At 39.3% G+C, this 18,969-nt stretch overlaps 1 protein-coding gene across 1 annotated transcript in view; it reads right to left on the reverse strand.

Moving 5' to 3' along the window:
- Nucleotides 1–18,724, reverse strand: part of ahdc1.S (AT-hook DNA binding motif containing 1 S homeolog) — a 63,425-nt gene extending 44,701 nt beyond the window's left edge. The window contains exon 1 of the mRNA XM_018249452.2: nt 18,250–18,724. Coding sequence (XP_018104941.1) covers nt 18,250–18,316 — 67 coding nt within the window. The 5' untranslated portion in view covers nt 18,317–18,724. The remainder of the gene's footprint in view (nt 1–18,249) is intronic.
- Nucleotides 18,725–18,969: the final 245 nt, after the last annotated feature.

Genomic DNA, 18,969 nt, shown 5'->3' on the forward strand with positions numbered 1-18,969 from the left:
CCTGGAGAAGGGGAGGGGGTATCTAAAAAGAAAGGGGGGGGTGCTGAAAGGATAGTGTCATCCCAAACATATGTGAAGCAATGTCCAAAGAGCGTAGGGCTGAGAGAGGAAATTAGACAGCGGAAGGAGAAAAAATAGGACCCAAAATAATTATGATTGAAAGATTATGATAGAAACAAAAATTGGGTTAAGAGTTCAAATAAAGCGTCACAAGAAACAAGACAAAAAAAGGAATAAACTTGGACTGATAAGGGTGAGAGTATAATAAGTGAGATGAAAAACAGAGGGGGGGGGAATTCAAGAGAGAATAAACAGAGTAAGGAGGGGGGGGGAGAGTAGTTTGGGGAAGGGGGAGTGTGGGAGAGGAAGAGCAGAGGGAGAGAGACAGATCCGCCAAGACATTATCACCTCTTTCCAACATCTGAGACAGACCAGGAATAACCACACATACATGCAGTAGGGAAATAGGGAGGAGGGAGAGATTTAGGTTACACTGCCATGCTCTATAGACCTTTTTCCATTTGATTCTAGCAAGGTAGGGGTTACAAAGAAGACGGGGAAAAACAAAAAAGGACACTGTACAGCAAATGCTTTAATGTTTTACCATCCAAGCAGGGAAGGGGTTACACTATGCCATGATCCACAGGGCTCTGTATGGGGATTGAAATTCCACACCATATGCCCCTAGTGATTTTGGGGGAGGAGGGGCCCTTAAAAAGGGTTAAGTAGCCTTAAGCCAAATAAACATGGTAGGTGATAAAACCATATGCGGGGACTGGAGCAGGGGACTGTCTAATGACCATCCAGGCCATTGACCAGTCTGAGCTAGATTAAAACAACGATTGAGGCTATTTTTGGATGTTCCACCCCCAGTAAAATAGTTAGAGATCAGCAGGGGCTTGTGGTGGGACAGTAGGGAGGGTAGAGAGGAATGAGTACACTGACACTGGGTCACATTGCTCACAAGTAGGGCTGAATATTTAACTCATGAATAGGTCACTCAGATACACAAAGCTTCTGAGCATGTTTAAATTCCCACATCTTTTAGCACTTTGGATTTCTTTTACAATTTCTCAACTAATAATTAAAGGAATCTTGGACCCTGATTGTGAAGACCAAAAAAATAAATAAGTGTGTGTAAAAATTCAGCCTTTATAGTTACATCTATATGTAAAGAAAGCATGTATCTAATGAAAAAAGAAGTATGCACTTCAACGTTTGCATAATTAGTGTAAATTATCTAGCAAATGCCATTTATCTAAGCAACTTCACAACTGATCATTATTGTTGTGCTTTTTTAATTTGCCATTTTATTCTGCCAATTCTTTCTGTCGATCTTTGGGCCCTAGGGCCCAACGTTCAAAATCACATCACCAAAAAAAAAACAGGTGGTCAGACCGAGGAAGGAATCTTGATCCAGTGGGATTTTTAAACCTGCACGATCAACATCTACCCAATTTTCAGCCAGATCGAAGGGCCCCATTTACTGCCCAATAAGCTGCCAACTTAGTTTGCAGCATCTTACACTGACCCATGTATAACCGCCTTTACAAACAAGTTTAGTTCTGGCCCATGATAGATCTGTATAATGCCAATTAAGAATAGAACTGGTAGATTGGATACCTATTCCGCATTTGGTATACTTTAGAATTATGAAAGGACCACAGTTATAGTTATACGTGTATTCTTACAAACTAATTGTTCTCAGCATTGAACAGCGACTTATTCAAGAACAGTTAGTGCCTGCCCAGAAGAGGCTGCAGTAAAAGTTTGATCCCTAAGGCAGAAGAAGACAGGTAACACCATGAAATGAATACTAGTAATTTAAACTTGTTAGGGAAGCACTAAATTCACATTTCAGGATTTTGCCGAATACAGAATCTGCCACAAAATGAATCCAAAACCAAATTCTAATTTCTATGTTATATCTATATCTTGTACAGTTATTTTTTTAAAAATACAGGGGGAACATTGTCACCTCCAGTGGTATAACGTTTGTTGATTATTAGGGTTTTGAATAAACTCCAATGATAGAAGTATTTGTATGCAGGCATTTAGTAAAACAGAGTGTTATGTACATGGTGCCTTTTTTATATCTGTTTTTAATCATTACAATGGGAGTCAGTGGTATAACTATTGAGGAAGAAGACCAGATTCCTTTATAGCATATAATGCTATACATGCTATAGTTGCTTCTTTCTTTAAATATTCACAATGGGCTGCACAGTTATGCCCATCCATTATTATCCGATCATTGGACCCTAGGGCCCACGATTGGATCAGCACGAGATCGCGCACTTCAATGTGGGAATATCGGGGAGAGATCCAGTCGTTTGGCGACACCGCCAAATGAGCGGATCTCTACGTCTATGGCCACTTTAAGTAATAGTTCTCTCTCGTACAAGCAATTTATTAGGAAAAATGGTGGCACCCTTACCTTTTAACTAGCAAGGGAGTACATCAGTATTACTAAGGAAGAAAAGTCAAACAAAGCATACACTCTTTTGTAACTATTCAGCATTACATCCCTTAAAGGTGTGGTCCACCTTTAAGCTTTTAGAATGTTTTTAGAATTGTCCTATACCTAGCAGATTTACATTTGGTATTACTTGCCTCCCTCTGGTCTTTGAAAGGGGTCCTGTATTCATAGTAATCTATTAAACCATTGAGTTTCTATGTAACTTTTAGTATGTTATAGATAGAATGTCCTATTCCTATAATTTTTAACAATGGGACTCCATTTTTTTAATAGTTTTTTTTTAAATTATTTTAATCATTTGCCTTCCTCTTCTGCCTCTTTCTACCTTTCAAATAGGGTCACAGGTAAACGTCATCAGATAACTGCTGAAATATCATAATGAAAAGCAGTGAATAGTGGTATGTCGGTATTTATTTACTCTGGTTATATACAATATTCTGCATTTTTTCAAAATACATGATTGTACAGATAGGGGAAACATAACAATATATTTTTAAATAAATATACACAGTTACCAACGGCAAGTGCTAAAAAGAAGGCAATAATTTGCTTCTGCAGCTATTTTGAACCTGAGCATTACACCTTGGTTGATAACCAGAGAGTGTTGAGTGGTGCTGCAAGTATCCCATAAATGTTTCTATAGACATTTTTAAGCAAGTGCTGAAGATACAATGATGCAGCAAACATTTTTCTCACCCCTAATGCTTTTGATACATTCAGGGATATGTTCATATGGCAAAATGCTAGAATGTTTCTCTAAGTCTATGAGAAATGTACTTGTGATCAATATATGTGTATAATAAACAATCAACTATATTACTGTGCAAGGAGTGGCAGTGTACTGTACTGGCCTCTTCACTTAGCTTGTGTGTGCATTTTCTGGTTCAGATCCAATTCGTGTGCGCTGTGACAGGTGCATACCATTTCTTTCAATATCTAAACACATGGGGGCGACATTGAGTGTAACTGGTGGTTTCCCAACTGGTGGAGAAACCACCACTGTTTTGTTGCCTGTGTCAGAGAAGATTTAGCTTGGGCTACAAGACGTCTCAAATACCACTGTATTTAAGTCGATGTAAATCTACCCTGTGAAAATATCTGAATAATGTGAAATGGATTTCTCCTGCATTTTCACATGATTACACAATTCAAATGCATTTCCCAGTGAGATTCACACTGACCTCAATGCAACGTTATTTTGGGACATTTCCTAGCCTGCCCAAGAGGAGATTTAGTGCAGGCAACATAACTTACCATATGCAATAACTATAATAAAGATGGCAACAGACCAGACAATAAAGCTTATTTTCCCATACACAGGGCCACTATAATAAAGATGGCAACAGACCAGACAATAAAGGTTATTTTCCCATACACAGGGCCTGTCTGTCCAAGGGAAAAAAAATCCCATCTGGGAAAAGACCACATCAGCTTATTGATGTAGTCTTCATCCCAATGGCCTGCATTCCCAGCACAATATCACCCACCTTAGGGTAGGACTACATGGATGATTTTGGAGCAATCCGACGCGCTGCGCAAAAACACAGGCGTCAAATCGGATGCAGTGGAAATAAGGTAAGTGAATGCATTGTCGGCTGAAGTCGCAGTGTTGATCCGAGGTGACACGACTGTCTGATTCAGACGCTGCTTGCTGTGTCTGCATCCGCAAGTCGTGTCACGTCGGATCAATGATGCGACTTCATCCGACAATGCATTTATTCACTTGCCTTATTTCCACGCATCTGATCTGACGCTGGCGTTTTTGCGCAGCGCGTCGGATCACTCAAAAATCGTCCACTTAGTCCTACCCTATATGAAGGCACATTGGGGAAAGTTCTGTTCATTTGGCAACCTTGCCAATCAGCCTTGTTTTACGTAGACTTTTTCCTTTAGGGGTGTAGAAGCCTTGAATGGCAGTTTACCCAAATTATTAAGTATTGTACTGTACTAAACAGTGTAGTCTAAATAATTTTTTAATGTAAAGCACAATATATTTCAGTTTCCATTGCTACACTAAGGGGGTTATTTATCAAAGTCTGAATTTATCTCAATATTTTCTGGAAAAAAAACAGATCGGGTTTTTTTGGCTTTTTTATCAATACACTTTCCCGAAAATTTGTTTGCGGGAAAAAATCTGAAAGAAATGTAAAAAGATTTTTTACTAAAAAAAACACAAATTTTTATGGTTTTTGGAGTTTAGTAAATAACCCCCATAATATTTATATTAAAAAAAACATTATTCTGAACATATAACTATTAACATAAGTAGAAATGTCCGTGCCTGTTAGGGTTAAGGGACTATACAAGGGGAGAGAAAGTGCATTGGGGGGGATCTGAATTCCTTCCCAGCTGCAGGCCTGACTGATCCTCCCCCCCTTCCTCCCGTTTCCTATCTGTACACACCTGGCAGGATACTGCACTCTGTCTCACAATGCAGCTCTCAGCTCACAGGAGCAGCATTGTGTGGGACCTGACATGGGAGAGTGGGGGTAGAACAGGGACACAGAGGGACCTGTGTCACTTTCACTGAGACAACCAAGCCTGGGTAAAATAAGATATAGGCAACAGCCTGCCTCTCTACATTTGCAAGGGGACATTAGCACAGAAAAAGCATATAAAAATCTAATAAATGCAAACTATGTGAAATAACACTAGAATAGAGATCATCTTTATAACATTGATAACATGTATGCCAGTCTAATAAATGATAAAATTATACTATAAATAAAGTATGTATTAAGGCAAAGGGAATAACCTATACAAAAAAAGGGGGTTGTGGGAGCACTCAAAAGGATAAGATAAAGTATATTTTAGTATAAGGGAATAACTTACCCAAAATTATTAAATACTGAGCTCTAAAAGAAAACAAATCTAGTATTTGTTGCCCTGTGTGGCCTTGGTTGCAGAGTGGATGCTCCAAACAGATACTTCCTTCAAGACAACCTTTAAGGGGGCAAAATAACATGTACCCATCAAATGTAACCACTACTGCCAATGGCTTGGATATAGAGACAATTCTTGAAAATGAACCAACTTATATAAAATATACCATTTTCGTTAGCAATTAATGTGACAAATAAGCAGTCAGAAGCAAGCCTTATCTTGGGTAATCTGCTGCAGCAATTACAAGTTATCACTGAGGCAGGAAAACATCTGGGAGTTGGATAACTGGATTGCACTGGCAAAATAATGCTGACATGATATTTAAAATCTAGAGACCCTGAATAATTCTCCAATGGCAGCTGCCCCCTAGAGTGTGTATCAGTGGATTGTATGAATAGCATGGGAAAAATGATGGCATGGGAGAATAAACGGGAAACAATGAGGTTTAAAAAAAGCCAAATTTAAGCATGAAGCAACAAAACATAGGGAAAGGAGGAAAAAAAGTGGTATGTTGAAAATATGGGTAGATATTTTAAATAAAGAAACCAATGAAGATACATGGGCATGGGATTTAAAAACTAAAAAAAAAAAACGAAATAAAAACAGAGAGGGAGCATGGGAGAGAAGAGCTGAGCGCAGGATGAAAAAAGTGCAGAGAGCACACAAAGAGGAAAAAGCGCAAGAATAGCAGAATCTGAAAGAACAGACAGATCAGGACTAAGGGCAAAAAACAAACACAAAAAATGGGAAAAATACTGCAGAGGTAAGTGAATAAAAATGAAGGTATATATACACTGGAAAAATGCAGATATCAATTAAAGTACACCTGTAAGTGAAGAGAGAGGTAACAGAAACCAAAGGAGCATGCAAGAGAGACAGAGGGAGAGAAGCCAAGGAGTTTGAAAAGCAGAAATAAAACGGAGGGGGGGTTGAGCGAAAAAAGCAGAGGGAGTGAGACAATCACAGAATAAGGCAAGAGCGTGAAAAGCATACAAAGAAAAGGCTAGAATGAGAGATGGGGACTTAGGCAGACACAAAATGGGGAGTGAATAAACACAGATCAGCAAGTAGGGAAAATGATAAAATTGTGTAATGGTAGCACAAACAGGATCAAAGTTAAGAGAACTAAAAGTGTCAGGCTTAAATAGTGGAGGGTGTAAGTGGTCAGTATTGAGTTGCCTTGCTTGGCAACAGCAAGAAAGAGTTGCACCATAACTAAGGCAACCACAGTGTCAGACAAGGGCTGAAGAAGTGCTGTAGCTGATACAATGTATACACACACTAAGGAACAGCAAGAAAGCAGACTGCAGTCAGTGGAAGGGAGGCTAAGCGAATTGTAAATCATATGGACATTAGGAGAAAGATGCAGAAATTTAGTTCAAAATGGAAAAGAAGAAAAAAAACCTAGCAGACAGGAGGGCAGGCATGATTTTCAATGAGAGGGACTGAGGTTGAAAGGCCAATATTGGATATACAGAGCAAAATGAAGGAGAATGGCAGTGAAAAGAAAATTATGTAGAGGCAAAACAGGGAATGAACAAAAAATGTAAAAGTCACAGATCAGGCAAAAGCTAATATGCATCAAGAGGTTAAAAAAAAGGTGAAGACACTACAGAAGGCAGTGGTGCATTAGCAGACAAATTCTTTGAGCACAGAATACAGAGAGCACACAGGAAAAAAGGCCAATATATACAAAAGGAAAGAGAGCAGGAAGAGAGGCAGCAGCTAGCAGCAGGCAGGGGACCTGGCAGTGCCAGCCCTCAGCATGTAACACAGCACAGATGGGGGGAGAGAAATGCGAGGAGTAGCAATCTCTTTTCAGTGTCCAAATACTACCTCCCCCCATACACACACAGTCTTTGCTCCCTCTCTCCCAGGCTGCAGGGCTGGAATTTTCCACTGGTTTTTTTGCACATCCCTCAGCCTCCAGGAATGCGGCTGGCTACTTCTCCCTCCATGCACATCCAGGGGATAGAAGGCCAGAACACCAGAGACTGTTGGGGTGGGGGGAAGGAAAGAAGAAGAGGGAGGAGGTGAGCTTGAGGGACATAGCTGGCCAGGCCCATAGAAATGAGGCTCTGGCTGCTCAACACATGTGTTTTTCAAAACTAACACCCATTAGCAGTTTCAAAGAATACAGACACCACTGGCTTAGGATCCTGAGTAATAAAATATGTATGCAGTGCTGCATGATACAGCCACTGCTGTGTGACACTTAGTGCATCCACCTCTTGCTTGAGTAATCACTAAAACAGATTTTAAAAAGTGATACAAGGATTTTAGGGTGGAAGCCAAATTCCTTGCTGGGTCACAGTAATTGCCATAAAGTATTAACAATGAAACAAAATCTTAACTATATACGTGCAAACATCAATATCAAGAGAAATGTTGTACAGCTCTGCAGAATGTAATGAATATACAGTAGTTGAACTGCTAAAACTTTATACATCCCCCTTTATGCCAGTGAGAATCCTTCACTTAAGAAAAAGGCAGCACCGGTGTTGTCTCATAGAATTCAGTGTCTCAAAGGTCATGTCAAATAGCACCAAACCCATTCCACAGATCCCTGCTTCCAAGCTTGCTGTCAGAGACAAAGTTGGTAGAAGCAGCCAGACGTGTCTTAATCCTCAGATGGGAGCAGCAGCTACGGCCACAGATTCTAAGATATGCCACCTCTGTGCTGTACGTGGCTATGTACCATTAAAAAAGCAGGAGTTGAAGGGGTGTCAACTAAAACATCACGATATGTGTGTGTATATTTATATTCAGTGCCCTTAATACCTCCTCTCTCTTTCCATGTAACTCCACCCCATAACTCCTCCTTCTCTCCACACAACCCCTCCTTATAATGCTTCCTATCATAGAATGCTTTTCTAACCACATCACTTTCTTTACAACACTACTCAATGATGTTCAAAGGCATAAAATTGCTAGATCTGCTCCAAACAAGAAAATCTATTTTTTTCAATTACTACTTCTACACGTCAAAACGTGTAAAGTGTTTGCCTATGTACCCATATTAAAATATCCTACTACTCTGTCCATTTATATCTTTATGATCTTAATATTAAACAGTTTCTAACAACTTGAACCATGGAGCACATATACTGGGGTTTTAACTGGTTCAGTATCCTGAAGCCTGCAGAAAGTACTTAAATTCCCTTTGATTTGTAGGATTTTTGATATAAGTTCTGGTGTTTCCATAGCAACGCAATGCTGTAGAGAGAAATCCTACATCCCTCCCCTAAATTCTGACTGGGGAAGACTTCATATGTCTAATGGGCTGCAAACCTTTATACCTCACCAGAACACATATAGCACCCAACTGTGTTTCTACAACCACACATACACACACACCATAGCACTTTCACTCATTGTCTATCTTCTACCCAGCTATACAGGTCTTTACTTCTCTTCTGAACAAGCTCCTTAAACCAAAAGCAGAGTTGTAAGTATGTAGAGGACTGCATTATAGCAGCCTGTACATTGTTTTCCCCTTTTATAATAATTTTTCTTATTCCTATGGTATTACCAGTGAGTTTTAGGTTGTTCTTTGTTAAAAAAAATAGCTTAGCACTGGGTAATAGCTTGTGTGCCAGGTAAAAATAGGCAGCTTGCATTTTATCGAATATCCAATTCAAAACCCCCTAAAGTTGGGTGGATTATAAAAACTATGACCCGAAAAACTAATTAACTGCTACAGTAGTTGCCTCTAATCATTGCATGGCACCCCAACAAGTTTCTCCACATGCTAGTTTGTCTAAAAGTTCTTTCTAGTCTAGTTAGGCCTGTGTAGAAACTATCTGAACTGTGACTAAGCTCTAAGCCTCTGCAGCCCAATAGTTAATTTATAACGGATAACTGGAGACAAGTACTGCAAGACAATATGCAACTGATCTTTATATTTTTATTAGTGGCCTTTGAATTATGTAATGTTTTGTTCTGCAGGTCTCCAATTTAGAAAAACACTTTTTTGCATTTTCTATTCATACATATCTGCAATTTAAATCTCTTAAGCGGTTCACATACAAAATAAATAGACTTATTTGGCCTAGAAATCGGATCAGCAGTGTAACTACCAATGCCCAGTTCACCCAAAGAAAGAAACCGTGGAGGGGGCCCAACACAAGTAATTCAAATTAGTTGCCCCCACCCCTCTGTTGGCTACCCACCCACTCATTTGTTTGGGGTGGGCAGTTAAAATGAAATCATCAGAAAGTGCTAGAGAGAGTCACTACCATACAGCAGACCCTGTGGTGCAGGCTCTTTTTTCCACAGGACTAATCACCTATTATATCATATAATCAGTGTTTTCTACAATTAAACATACCTACAGGGGCGACTTGTGTTAAAACTATGGGCCTCTTATCTAGAATGCTAGGAACCTGGAGTTTTCCAGATAAGGGGTATTTCCATAATTTGGATGCCAGTATCGTAAAGGGGTTGTTCACATCTGAATTAACTTTTAGTATGATATAGAGAGTGATAGTCTGAGACAATTTGCTATTGGTTTTCATTTTTTATTATTTGTGTTTTTTGAGTTATTTAGCTTTTTATTCAGCAGCTCCACTTGAATAAGAGACTGGAATAAGAATAGGAGAGGACCTTACTAGAAGGATGAGGAATAAAAATTAGCAATAAGATTAAATGTGTAGTCTTACAGAGCATTTGCTTTTTAGATGGGGGTCAGCAACGCCCATTTGAAAGCTGGAAAGAGTCAGAAGAACAAGGCAAAAAATTATAAAACTATAAAAAAATAATGAAAAACTGGAAAAATTGCTTAGAATTGGCCATTATATTACATACTAAAAGTTTACTTAAAGGTGAAGCACCACTTTAAGTCTGTTTATAATCATTTAAACATTCAAAAAAAGAATTGCTTTGCTACCAGTATGGATTCTTGCAGTTTAGACCTCCAGTAATTTGCAGCTTTCCGGATAATGGGTTGTCAAATAACCGATCTCATACCTGTATTAAACGCATAAGCATAGCAAGCTTCATTTATTTGTCAGTTATGTTTGTTTGTTTGTGTGAGCTGCCATACAGTCTCAACTGGACATATTGCATACATAGCCACCTGTAAACCAGTGGCCTCTAAAAGCAGATATGGGAGAAGTGGTGTACTACATCACAAGGAAAAAAATTACATACAAAGCTTAAAGTTGTTTTAGAATTACTTATATAAGACATACAAAGCTTTTTAAAAATTATTTAAAAACACCCTTTGCTAATCAGTATAAAATCCTTACATAAGACCAAAGTGCCTATATACTGATTATAATTAATTAATTGGAACTTTGACCATTTTATGGTCAAAATGGACTAATCCACTGGGCCCACAGTCTAATGCAGTAGTGGCTCAATGGCATTTTCCAGTCATCCTGACTGATATCTGGCCAAGCCTTTAACAGATATCTGTGTGGAAATCGTGAGTTTTAGGCCAGTCAAGCACATACTGGAACAAGAGTAGACAATATTGCTCTTGTGAGACCAGCTTTCTGGTCTCTCTAAAGAAGTTCTTTGTATTTTGTTTTTTATTGCAAGGTTTTGTGCAATAATCGCTGGTAAAAACATCCATGAAGTCTACATCAACTTTTACACAATTTGCCAATTTAACTCCAGTGCAAGACAAAAGATAAGAAATATACAGTCAATAAGAATAACTATATCCATGTGGAAATATTTTTCAGCTGCTTCTCAAAACAATATTTTGGAAAGTGATTTTCTAAAACATTTCCATAGATTAAAATGTATTTTTTTGACCCCTAAGGGTAGGACTACATGTTTTCGGCGCAATCTGACACGCTGCAACAAAACGCCGGCATCATATCGCATGCGAAGGAAATAAGGTAAGTAATGGAGATGTCGGATGAAGTCACATCATTGATCCGACGCTACACAACTGTCAGATGCAGACGCAGCGTGCTGCGTCTGCATCAGACAGTCGTGTCGCGTCAGATCAATGCTGTGACACGTTAGCATACACTTTAAGGTTGGAAAAAAAAAAAGGGAGTTAAATAGCACTTTTATCAATTACTCAATTTTATCACATAGAAATTATACCAAAATCTTAGGTGCAAGTGATAAGAGGGCATTACTTATAATTCATATAAAATCAGATTTCAATAAACTACATAATAGCTTGACCATGTCGATGCTACCATGCAGTTTTAAACTGATCCAATTTCATAGCTATAAAATCTGTGTAGATACAGGTTGAATGAATTGGTTGCATACACACACTATTATATTGTTACCATTTTATTCATAAAAATGGTGTCTATCTATATACCCACTAAAGAGGCCATTTGATTTGGTACAACAAAGTTGCTAGGCTGGGTGGAAAACTTATGGAAACAGTGGGTATAAACTAACTTAATGTGCCACTGAATTTTAAACCATAAGGTATATTATCTTCTTCCCTCAGTCACTGCATGTATCAGTATATCTTTTATTCAACCCTCACTCTCCTCCTTATACAATGCGTATACAATATTTTATTTACTCAGCTTACCTCAGAAAACTATTCATCTTCCTCTTTGATTACTTTATCATCTTCCTGCACTTTCTCCATGTATTTTCTTTTCTATCCATGACTGTAAAATGCAACTCTCTCCTTCACAGTTCTCTCCAATTCTTACTCTTGTTTTCCTCCCTTTCTCCTTTGGGATGCGGCCTACTCTCTGATGCCTGCTGTCTGTCAGGTCCTTGCCACATATTTTCCGCTGACCCCCAACCGTTCCTTGCTGCAGCAGAGTGGGAGGGAGGGGGAGAGCGCCAGCACAGGCTCCAGGGCATGAAGGGGGAGAGGGTGGGGAGGAGAAATCCGACAGGGCTCTACCATCGATCTGATAACTAAGCTTAAGCTGGCACCTCTCCCTTCCTGCACAGATAGCACACAAAAAGTATAATGGAGAGTGTCTGCTAGATGGGAGAAGACAATGTAACATTGCTGTGAATATTAGTGCAGTATAACTAGTAAGTATATTTGTATTAACTTTAGCTACAGATCAGCTGCCACGCAAATTGACACAGACTGATAGAAGCCTATTTTCAGGTCATCAAAGCAATACGTCTGTGAATTAAACAGTTTGTTATTGTACGCCTAGCCACATAGACAGATGACCAAACTGCAATGATTGTAAGGACGATAGGAAGCTGGCAGGAAGGAGATGAAGCCAATGGGAAGGATTGGCAGACAGGATATTGCAACGTTTACCCAATGCATTGCAGTATGTTCTTGTAAAAAAACTGCTTCCCAAATGGAAAATGAAAACAGACGTGGAAATGATCTTGAAAAAAGTCTGCAAGTTACCAAACCAACCCACCAAATTCTTTTGTGCAAGGGAGTAATGAATATTTCGAACCACATCTAGACAGATTGGTAACGATTTGACCTGAATTTGTCGCTGAAATTAAAAAAAAAAAAAAAAAATACTGGGTCTGAGGATGTGCAAGAGCACATAAATAAAAATACCAAGAAAAATTCCACACAACACTATCTACTCTGCACTTTGGTTCTGCCTATGGTGCTTGTACCCCACCTGCTATAAGGAGATGATAGCTATTTAGAACATAAAAACAATGAAAAAGTTTGAAGGTATGTTTTTTTTTATTCCTCAAGCATACATGTATACATAGATTGGCATCTAAAGGGTTATATGGCTTGGTATTAAAGGAACATAAATTCATATTTTTATGTCAAAAAAGAAGAATGTGTCTGAGGTGTAAATAAATCCAGCATTTAACTTAGATTCAGAAAAACTAAATCTGACTATTTAATGTTACCAGTTTCACCCAACATGCCAACTATACAGGAGAGAAAAATGGTTGCCTCTATGTATAGGAACACATGTTTAGAAATGTTAGAAAACTTTGATTGCCAGCTCTACTGTGGATGGTATATTAATGTATACACATTCATATACATATGTAGGTATAGGAATACACAACCTCTGTAAAAAGTTGGCACTATATGAGTGAAGGTAATCAAATTTTGTTTACAGATGATGCAAAAAGGGCTGTAAAGAAAAAGCTATACAGCCCACAGCTTTAAAAGATAGGAATAAAATGCAATCAAATCAGGTGCTATGCTGTAGTATGTAGAGGAAAACTTTATTAGCATCCACCGAGTTTCCTTACATAAGGAGTGAAATAGGTCTTTCACCTCTCTCTTTGCATAATCAAAATGTATGTAATAATTGTGAGTTACAAAGTATAAGTAAACCATTCATTGTGTATTGTGGTATGCAAACTTGCTCTTAGCCCTGAATTCCAGAGTGCCATTTCACACATAAAGAGTATACTAGTTTTACTTATATTGAACCAACACTCTTTCTTCCACTGCCATGCAAATCATTACCTTGGATCATGTACAAAATAGATAAGTACTCAAGTAATACAAAGTGAGGATGAGGGCGCTGAACTGGGATCTCTAGTAGTCCATGCATTGCTTGGGTACCAACTTACATGGAAAGAAATGGTTGTGTGGCTCACCATTAAGGTAATACTTAAGTAAGCTGGCTTTTTTATATGGCAAGATATAGTTTTCCAGAACTTAAATGCAGGTGTCATTGTCTCATAACTTGAGCAATGTCAGATGTGTTTTCTTCACAAAAGAAAAAAAAATTGACCATGCTCAATGATTTGAGATGACCCCTAAGCTTAGCTTATCAACAGCTGCACAGATCACACTGAGCATAAGCAGTATGAATGACACTTTTAAAAAAGTTCAGCATAGTGCGCTTCTGGGGACAACCTTGAAGGCTTGGATTATTAATTAATGCTGAACCCTTAGGCTGGGGCAATAAGTTCAGTATATAAAATTGGGGATATTGGTTTTAAAGGTTTAGTTCTTCTTTAGGCCTTACAATGAATTTTAACCATATTTCTATATCTGAGTCTAACAAAAGAGTAAATGCTATGTTATCTTGTAGGACTCCGGGCAGAAACCATAACTGCCCATTTTCCCCTCCATGCCCATACAATCGTTAAGAATCAGACATTACAAACATAACTATTATTAGTCAAGCTATTGTCCTTCCTAATTCAGAAGATCAGTGTGCCCAATAAATGAAGTTAGTTAGTACAGAGGTGGATGAGGATCAACTACATCACTTTTGTTATCAGGGTGATATATGGTAATTTTTAACAATATTCAAAATGTCATATGGACAAATTGCACTACAGGCTAACATATAGTAATGTCCATTGCTCTCGCTAGTTATCTAAGGGGATACATGGAGAAAGAAGAAGTGAGGAATGCAGACAATGAATGTCACCTGAGCTGAGGCATATGTCCCCTGACCTTCCCCCCTTTTCTCTGTGTATAATGGCAACTATTAGTTAGAATAGAAGGGAGAGTGAAGGTAAGAGACAGAGACAGACAGCAAGAACAATACTGAGTCAGTTAGCTTTTATAGCTATAGACAGATTATTTTGCAATTAAAAAAAAAAAAAGAGAAGAAAACAAACCTACATGTTGGGAAAAAAAGATGGCATCCACAAAAAGAATTACCAGAAACATTTAGCTTTAGGACAGGTTTACATGTGCCAGGCATCATAAAGTGTAAGAGTCCATCTATATGTATGTGTGTTTGTATGTGTGGATGTATGTATGTATGTATGTATGTATGTATGTAAGCAAACATCTTCACAAGATTGTAAGGTCTAACAAACAGGTCGCTCTTTACTGGGTCTGTCAGTAATTATGTTAACTGTATTCAGTCCTCTAATGTACAGATTTACGGTGTAATATTTTGTCATTTTTAAAATACAGGTATGGGATCAGTTATTCGGAAACCTGGTATCCAGAAAGCTCCAAATTAAGTAAAGGAAGTCCAATACCTGTACTTATTATTCATGATGATAATAATATAAAGGTACCAGGATATCTCCACATATGGAATAGGCAGCATTGTGTTGCAGAACTTCAAATCTTTCTTCTCCATCAGTTCATATAATGTTAAGAATCCAAAAGTTGAAGTTCAGCAACAGCTGGATTACAAACGGTGGTCTTCCCTGATCTATTTTATTGGCAGAATGGCAGATGCAGCAGTCTGTAAAGGAGATACCAGTATTTCATCCATCTTTTGCCTGTAACAAGAATACCCCATTACTCCGAACAAAAGCTGTATTACAAATTCAAATATGCTGTACCCTAAGCTGCCCCTGGCTTTGTTTCTTCCTCTCACTTCACTGATGGTGGCCCCCATTTTAAAATCTGAACATATACCAATATATATATATATATATATATATATATATATATATATATATATATATATAATAAAAGGCATAAAGTTTGTCCAGGTTTAGTAACCCATAGCAACCAATGAGATGCTTGCTGTTAAGCAGGAGGTCAGTAACTGCTGGTTGCTATAGGTGATAAGAACTGTAGCAAACATTGCACCTTATATTACATAAGCCATTCTGCAGCCTATTCACTGGGATTGATAACGCACAGCCAGTATGTCATACCTAAATCGAAAGCCAACAAGGATGATTTATATATACACAAGTATTTGGTGTGTAGTATTGCACATTGCTTCACAATAAAAAGTGTACAACTCTGTTGTATAGGGTATATGTGACAAAGTGTGTAACCCCAGCAAACCCCATATTTTGCAGAATTATAACTCCAAGAATGGAAAGGAGGGCATATTTCCACAATAGCTTGAAATCTGCAGGTTATCAACTCCTGCAAGTTATTAGAGCAGATGCTCCTAAATTGTGTTGGCCACCCCAGGTCAAACTAATCAATGTATGAAGAGCCAAGGTAAAATGTTAGGTAAATATTAATATACCTCTGTTTTTTGTTATTACTACAACTATAGTCACAACTATAGTCACGTAACTACTATAAAGTTCCATGTATCTTAAGCATATTGGCGAAGAAAGGCTTTGTTCAAATGTTTGATCACAAATGGGTAAATCAAATGCAAAAAGTTTTAAAACCCCTGTAACACAGCTTTAAGCAAGGGTGTCTGTCAAATAACCAAGCAGCTAATGGACCCGTCTGCTCAAATGTGGGATTTGGCCTATTCTAGCCCTTACCAGTAAAATGCTATGGCACAAGAAACGTGTAAGAAATGGAGAGTAATATGTTAACTAAGCAAGTTTATAGTGTTTAATTATTTTTAAAGAGTGATGTAAAAAATTCTGAGATCTAGGAATACCTGGATACCTCACAGGAAGTATCGCCTCCTAACTTCTGTGCTAGTCTCGGGCTTCTTTGGCATTACTTAAGGCTTTTCCCAATATCTGACATACAGTCACAGTTTAGGTCAGCATATAAGGGTTGGTAGTTTGGACATATTCAACCATCAACCAAGCAGAATGGTCAATCCTAACTTGCTGTTAAATGACTATCCAAATCAGATAGAATATGACAAGTTCATCCATTGGACAACTGGTCCATATAAGGCCTCCCTTAGAGTCACGGACTGGCATGCAGATGCTTTTAAAAACAAACATTTGGTACATAAAAAGACAGGCATTTAATATGAAAATACACAATTGAATATGGAAACATAAAACTGTGCAGGCAAGCATAAAGCTGGGACAGACAGACATGCAAGGTAGCAGGAAGAAATGACAAAGATGTAGAGTGAGATTTGGGTATGTACATGCAATGTGCAAGTGCCAAGAGAGATAAAATTGCAATAAAGTATTTATAAATGATACTTGAGTTAGATGCATCAACTTTTCTTTCAAAAGTAGCCCATTCCACGCGTATGTCGCTCTGTATGTTACATTCTATTACATATGCTAAGCCCCACATACAGAGGCCTATGGAAACAGACAAAGACTGACAAATACATAGAGACAACAGATTGAAGTCATCAGTGAGAAAGCCCAAAAATATAGGAAGTTGATAACTTAAGACATGTATTTTGATCAGAAACCTCCAGCATGTCCCCCTCCAGCTGTTGCTGAACTAATATTTCCAGTATTATTCAACATAGCTGGAGGGGCACACTTAATGCACACCTATGCTAGATACTGGTAAATGAGAACAGGGGAAAGAAAATAGACAAAACTGTATATACACATACAGTACAAATATGTGTGTGTGTGTTATACATGGATATGGGGAGGATACAATGTATTAAATAGAATAGGATCCCTCGAGGACATTGACTGCAACAAATGAGATAAATCTCTATGCAGTCCAGCTTGTCATTCAGTTCACCAAATGTCACATTGTATCCTTTGATAGCAGGGGAGACATGATTAAAAAAAGCATCCCAGAAAAGGTAATTAAAGGAATAGCACCCAAGGGAAATGACACTGTATACCTGGGACGCGTCGTGTGTATCCTGTAGGTATGAGGCAGACGGATCCCCTGGTATAGCAAATAGCACAGGAAGACTCAAATTGGCCCCCATGAGATTCGATCCCCGAACTGAGTAAATGAACGTTCCAGTGTTGTGCGATATAAATGAATGCACTAAAGAACACAGCTATTTGTGTTTATATGAATGCACATCATGACTACAAGCTCTCTCTCTCGAAACACACAACTATGAATGGCTTTGGCGAACACACACACACTAGAGGCACTTATCCACGCAAATATGTCTGGGGTCCCCCAGGGATGGACGAATTGAGGCCCCACGGCTGTTTCTGAAGGCAGTGAAGTATCACTAACCCCTTCCCCAAATACTAAGCTGTCAGGAGGTGGGGGGATGCTGGGACTTGTAGTACAATAACAGCTAGAGGACCAGATGTTGAAGAGGACCAACCATTGCCCCCTGGAACTTGCAGAGCCATATTACATGTACACTACTATCCGTGCACACTCCCCCGTAAACTGACACCCCACGGTGCTTCTCTCTCGCACACACAGACACACACACAGCAGCACCCCCAAAGCAAAGACTGACCGCTCCCCGCCGGCTCCTGCTCCTCTCGGCCACTCATGGCTGCTCCGGCTCCCGTCACGCTCAGCATAGTCACATCATCTCTCGACCTCGGTGATGCAATTCCCAGGCGGCACCCCCAGATATAAGACTGTAGTCCAGATAGTCCCGGCTGCCCGTGCGAGGATTCTGGCTCTCACCCCAGTCGCGCACACACACGGGGATTTCTCTCTCTCTCTATCCTTCCCCCAGGCCCTTTTTGCTCCTCCCTTCGATTGGTCGCTGCTCTATACACTCCGGTGGGGGTGCTTGTTCTTGGGATTACACGGTGCGCCTTTACTGTTCTCCGGTAAATCCCCGTTTTTTCCGCGGCTCTCTCTCCTCCTCCGTGTCTCTGCGCTGAGTGTGTCTGAGCCGCCTCCGCCCGCTGCTGGCTCCGCCCCTTCTCTTACTCCCCCCTCCCAGCGCCGCGTAGTGTGATGGGACATGGAGTCCTCCCCACTGGGCCGCTCACAAGAGTTCAAGGCATGCTGGGAATTGTAGTATGAATTATATGAAGCCACAGCGAGTGCACATGCGCACACATTCTACTTTCAGATTATCGTTCAATCCCACTAGTCTTTTGCCGCAAGGCACGCTGGGGCATGTAGTTTTTAGTGTTCTTTCCATCCGCAGGCGATAGCTATGTCGGAGACTTGTCAGTATACTCCTCACGGGACAGATTAAGAGAAGTGGCTGAAAAAT

Source organism: Xenopus laevis, chromosome 2S (assembly GCF_017654675.1).
Source record: "Xenopus laevis strain J_2021 chromosome 2S, Xenopus_laevis_v10.1, whole genome shotgun sequence".
Lineage (NCBI taxonomy): Eukaryota > Metazoa > Chordata > Amphibia > Anura > Pipidae > Xenopus > Xenopus laevis.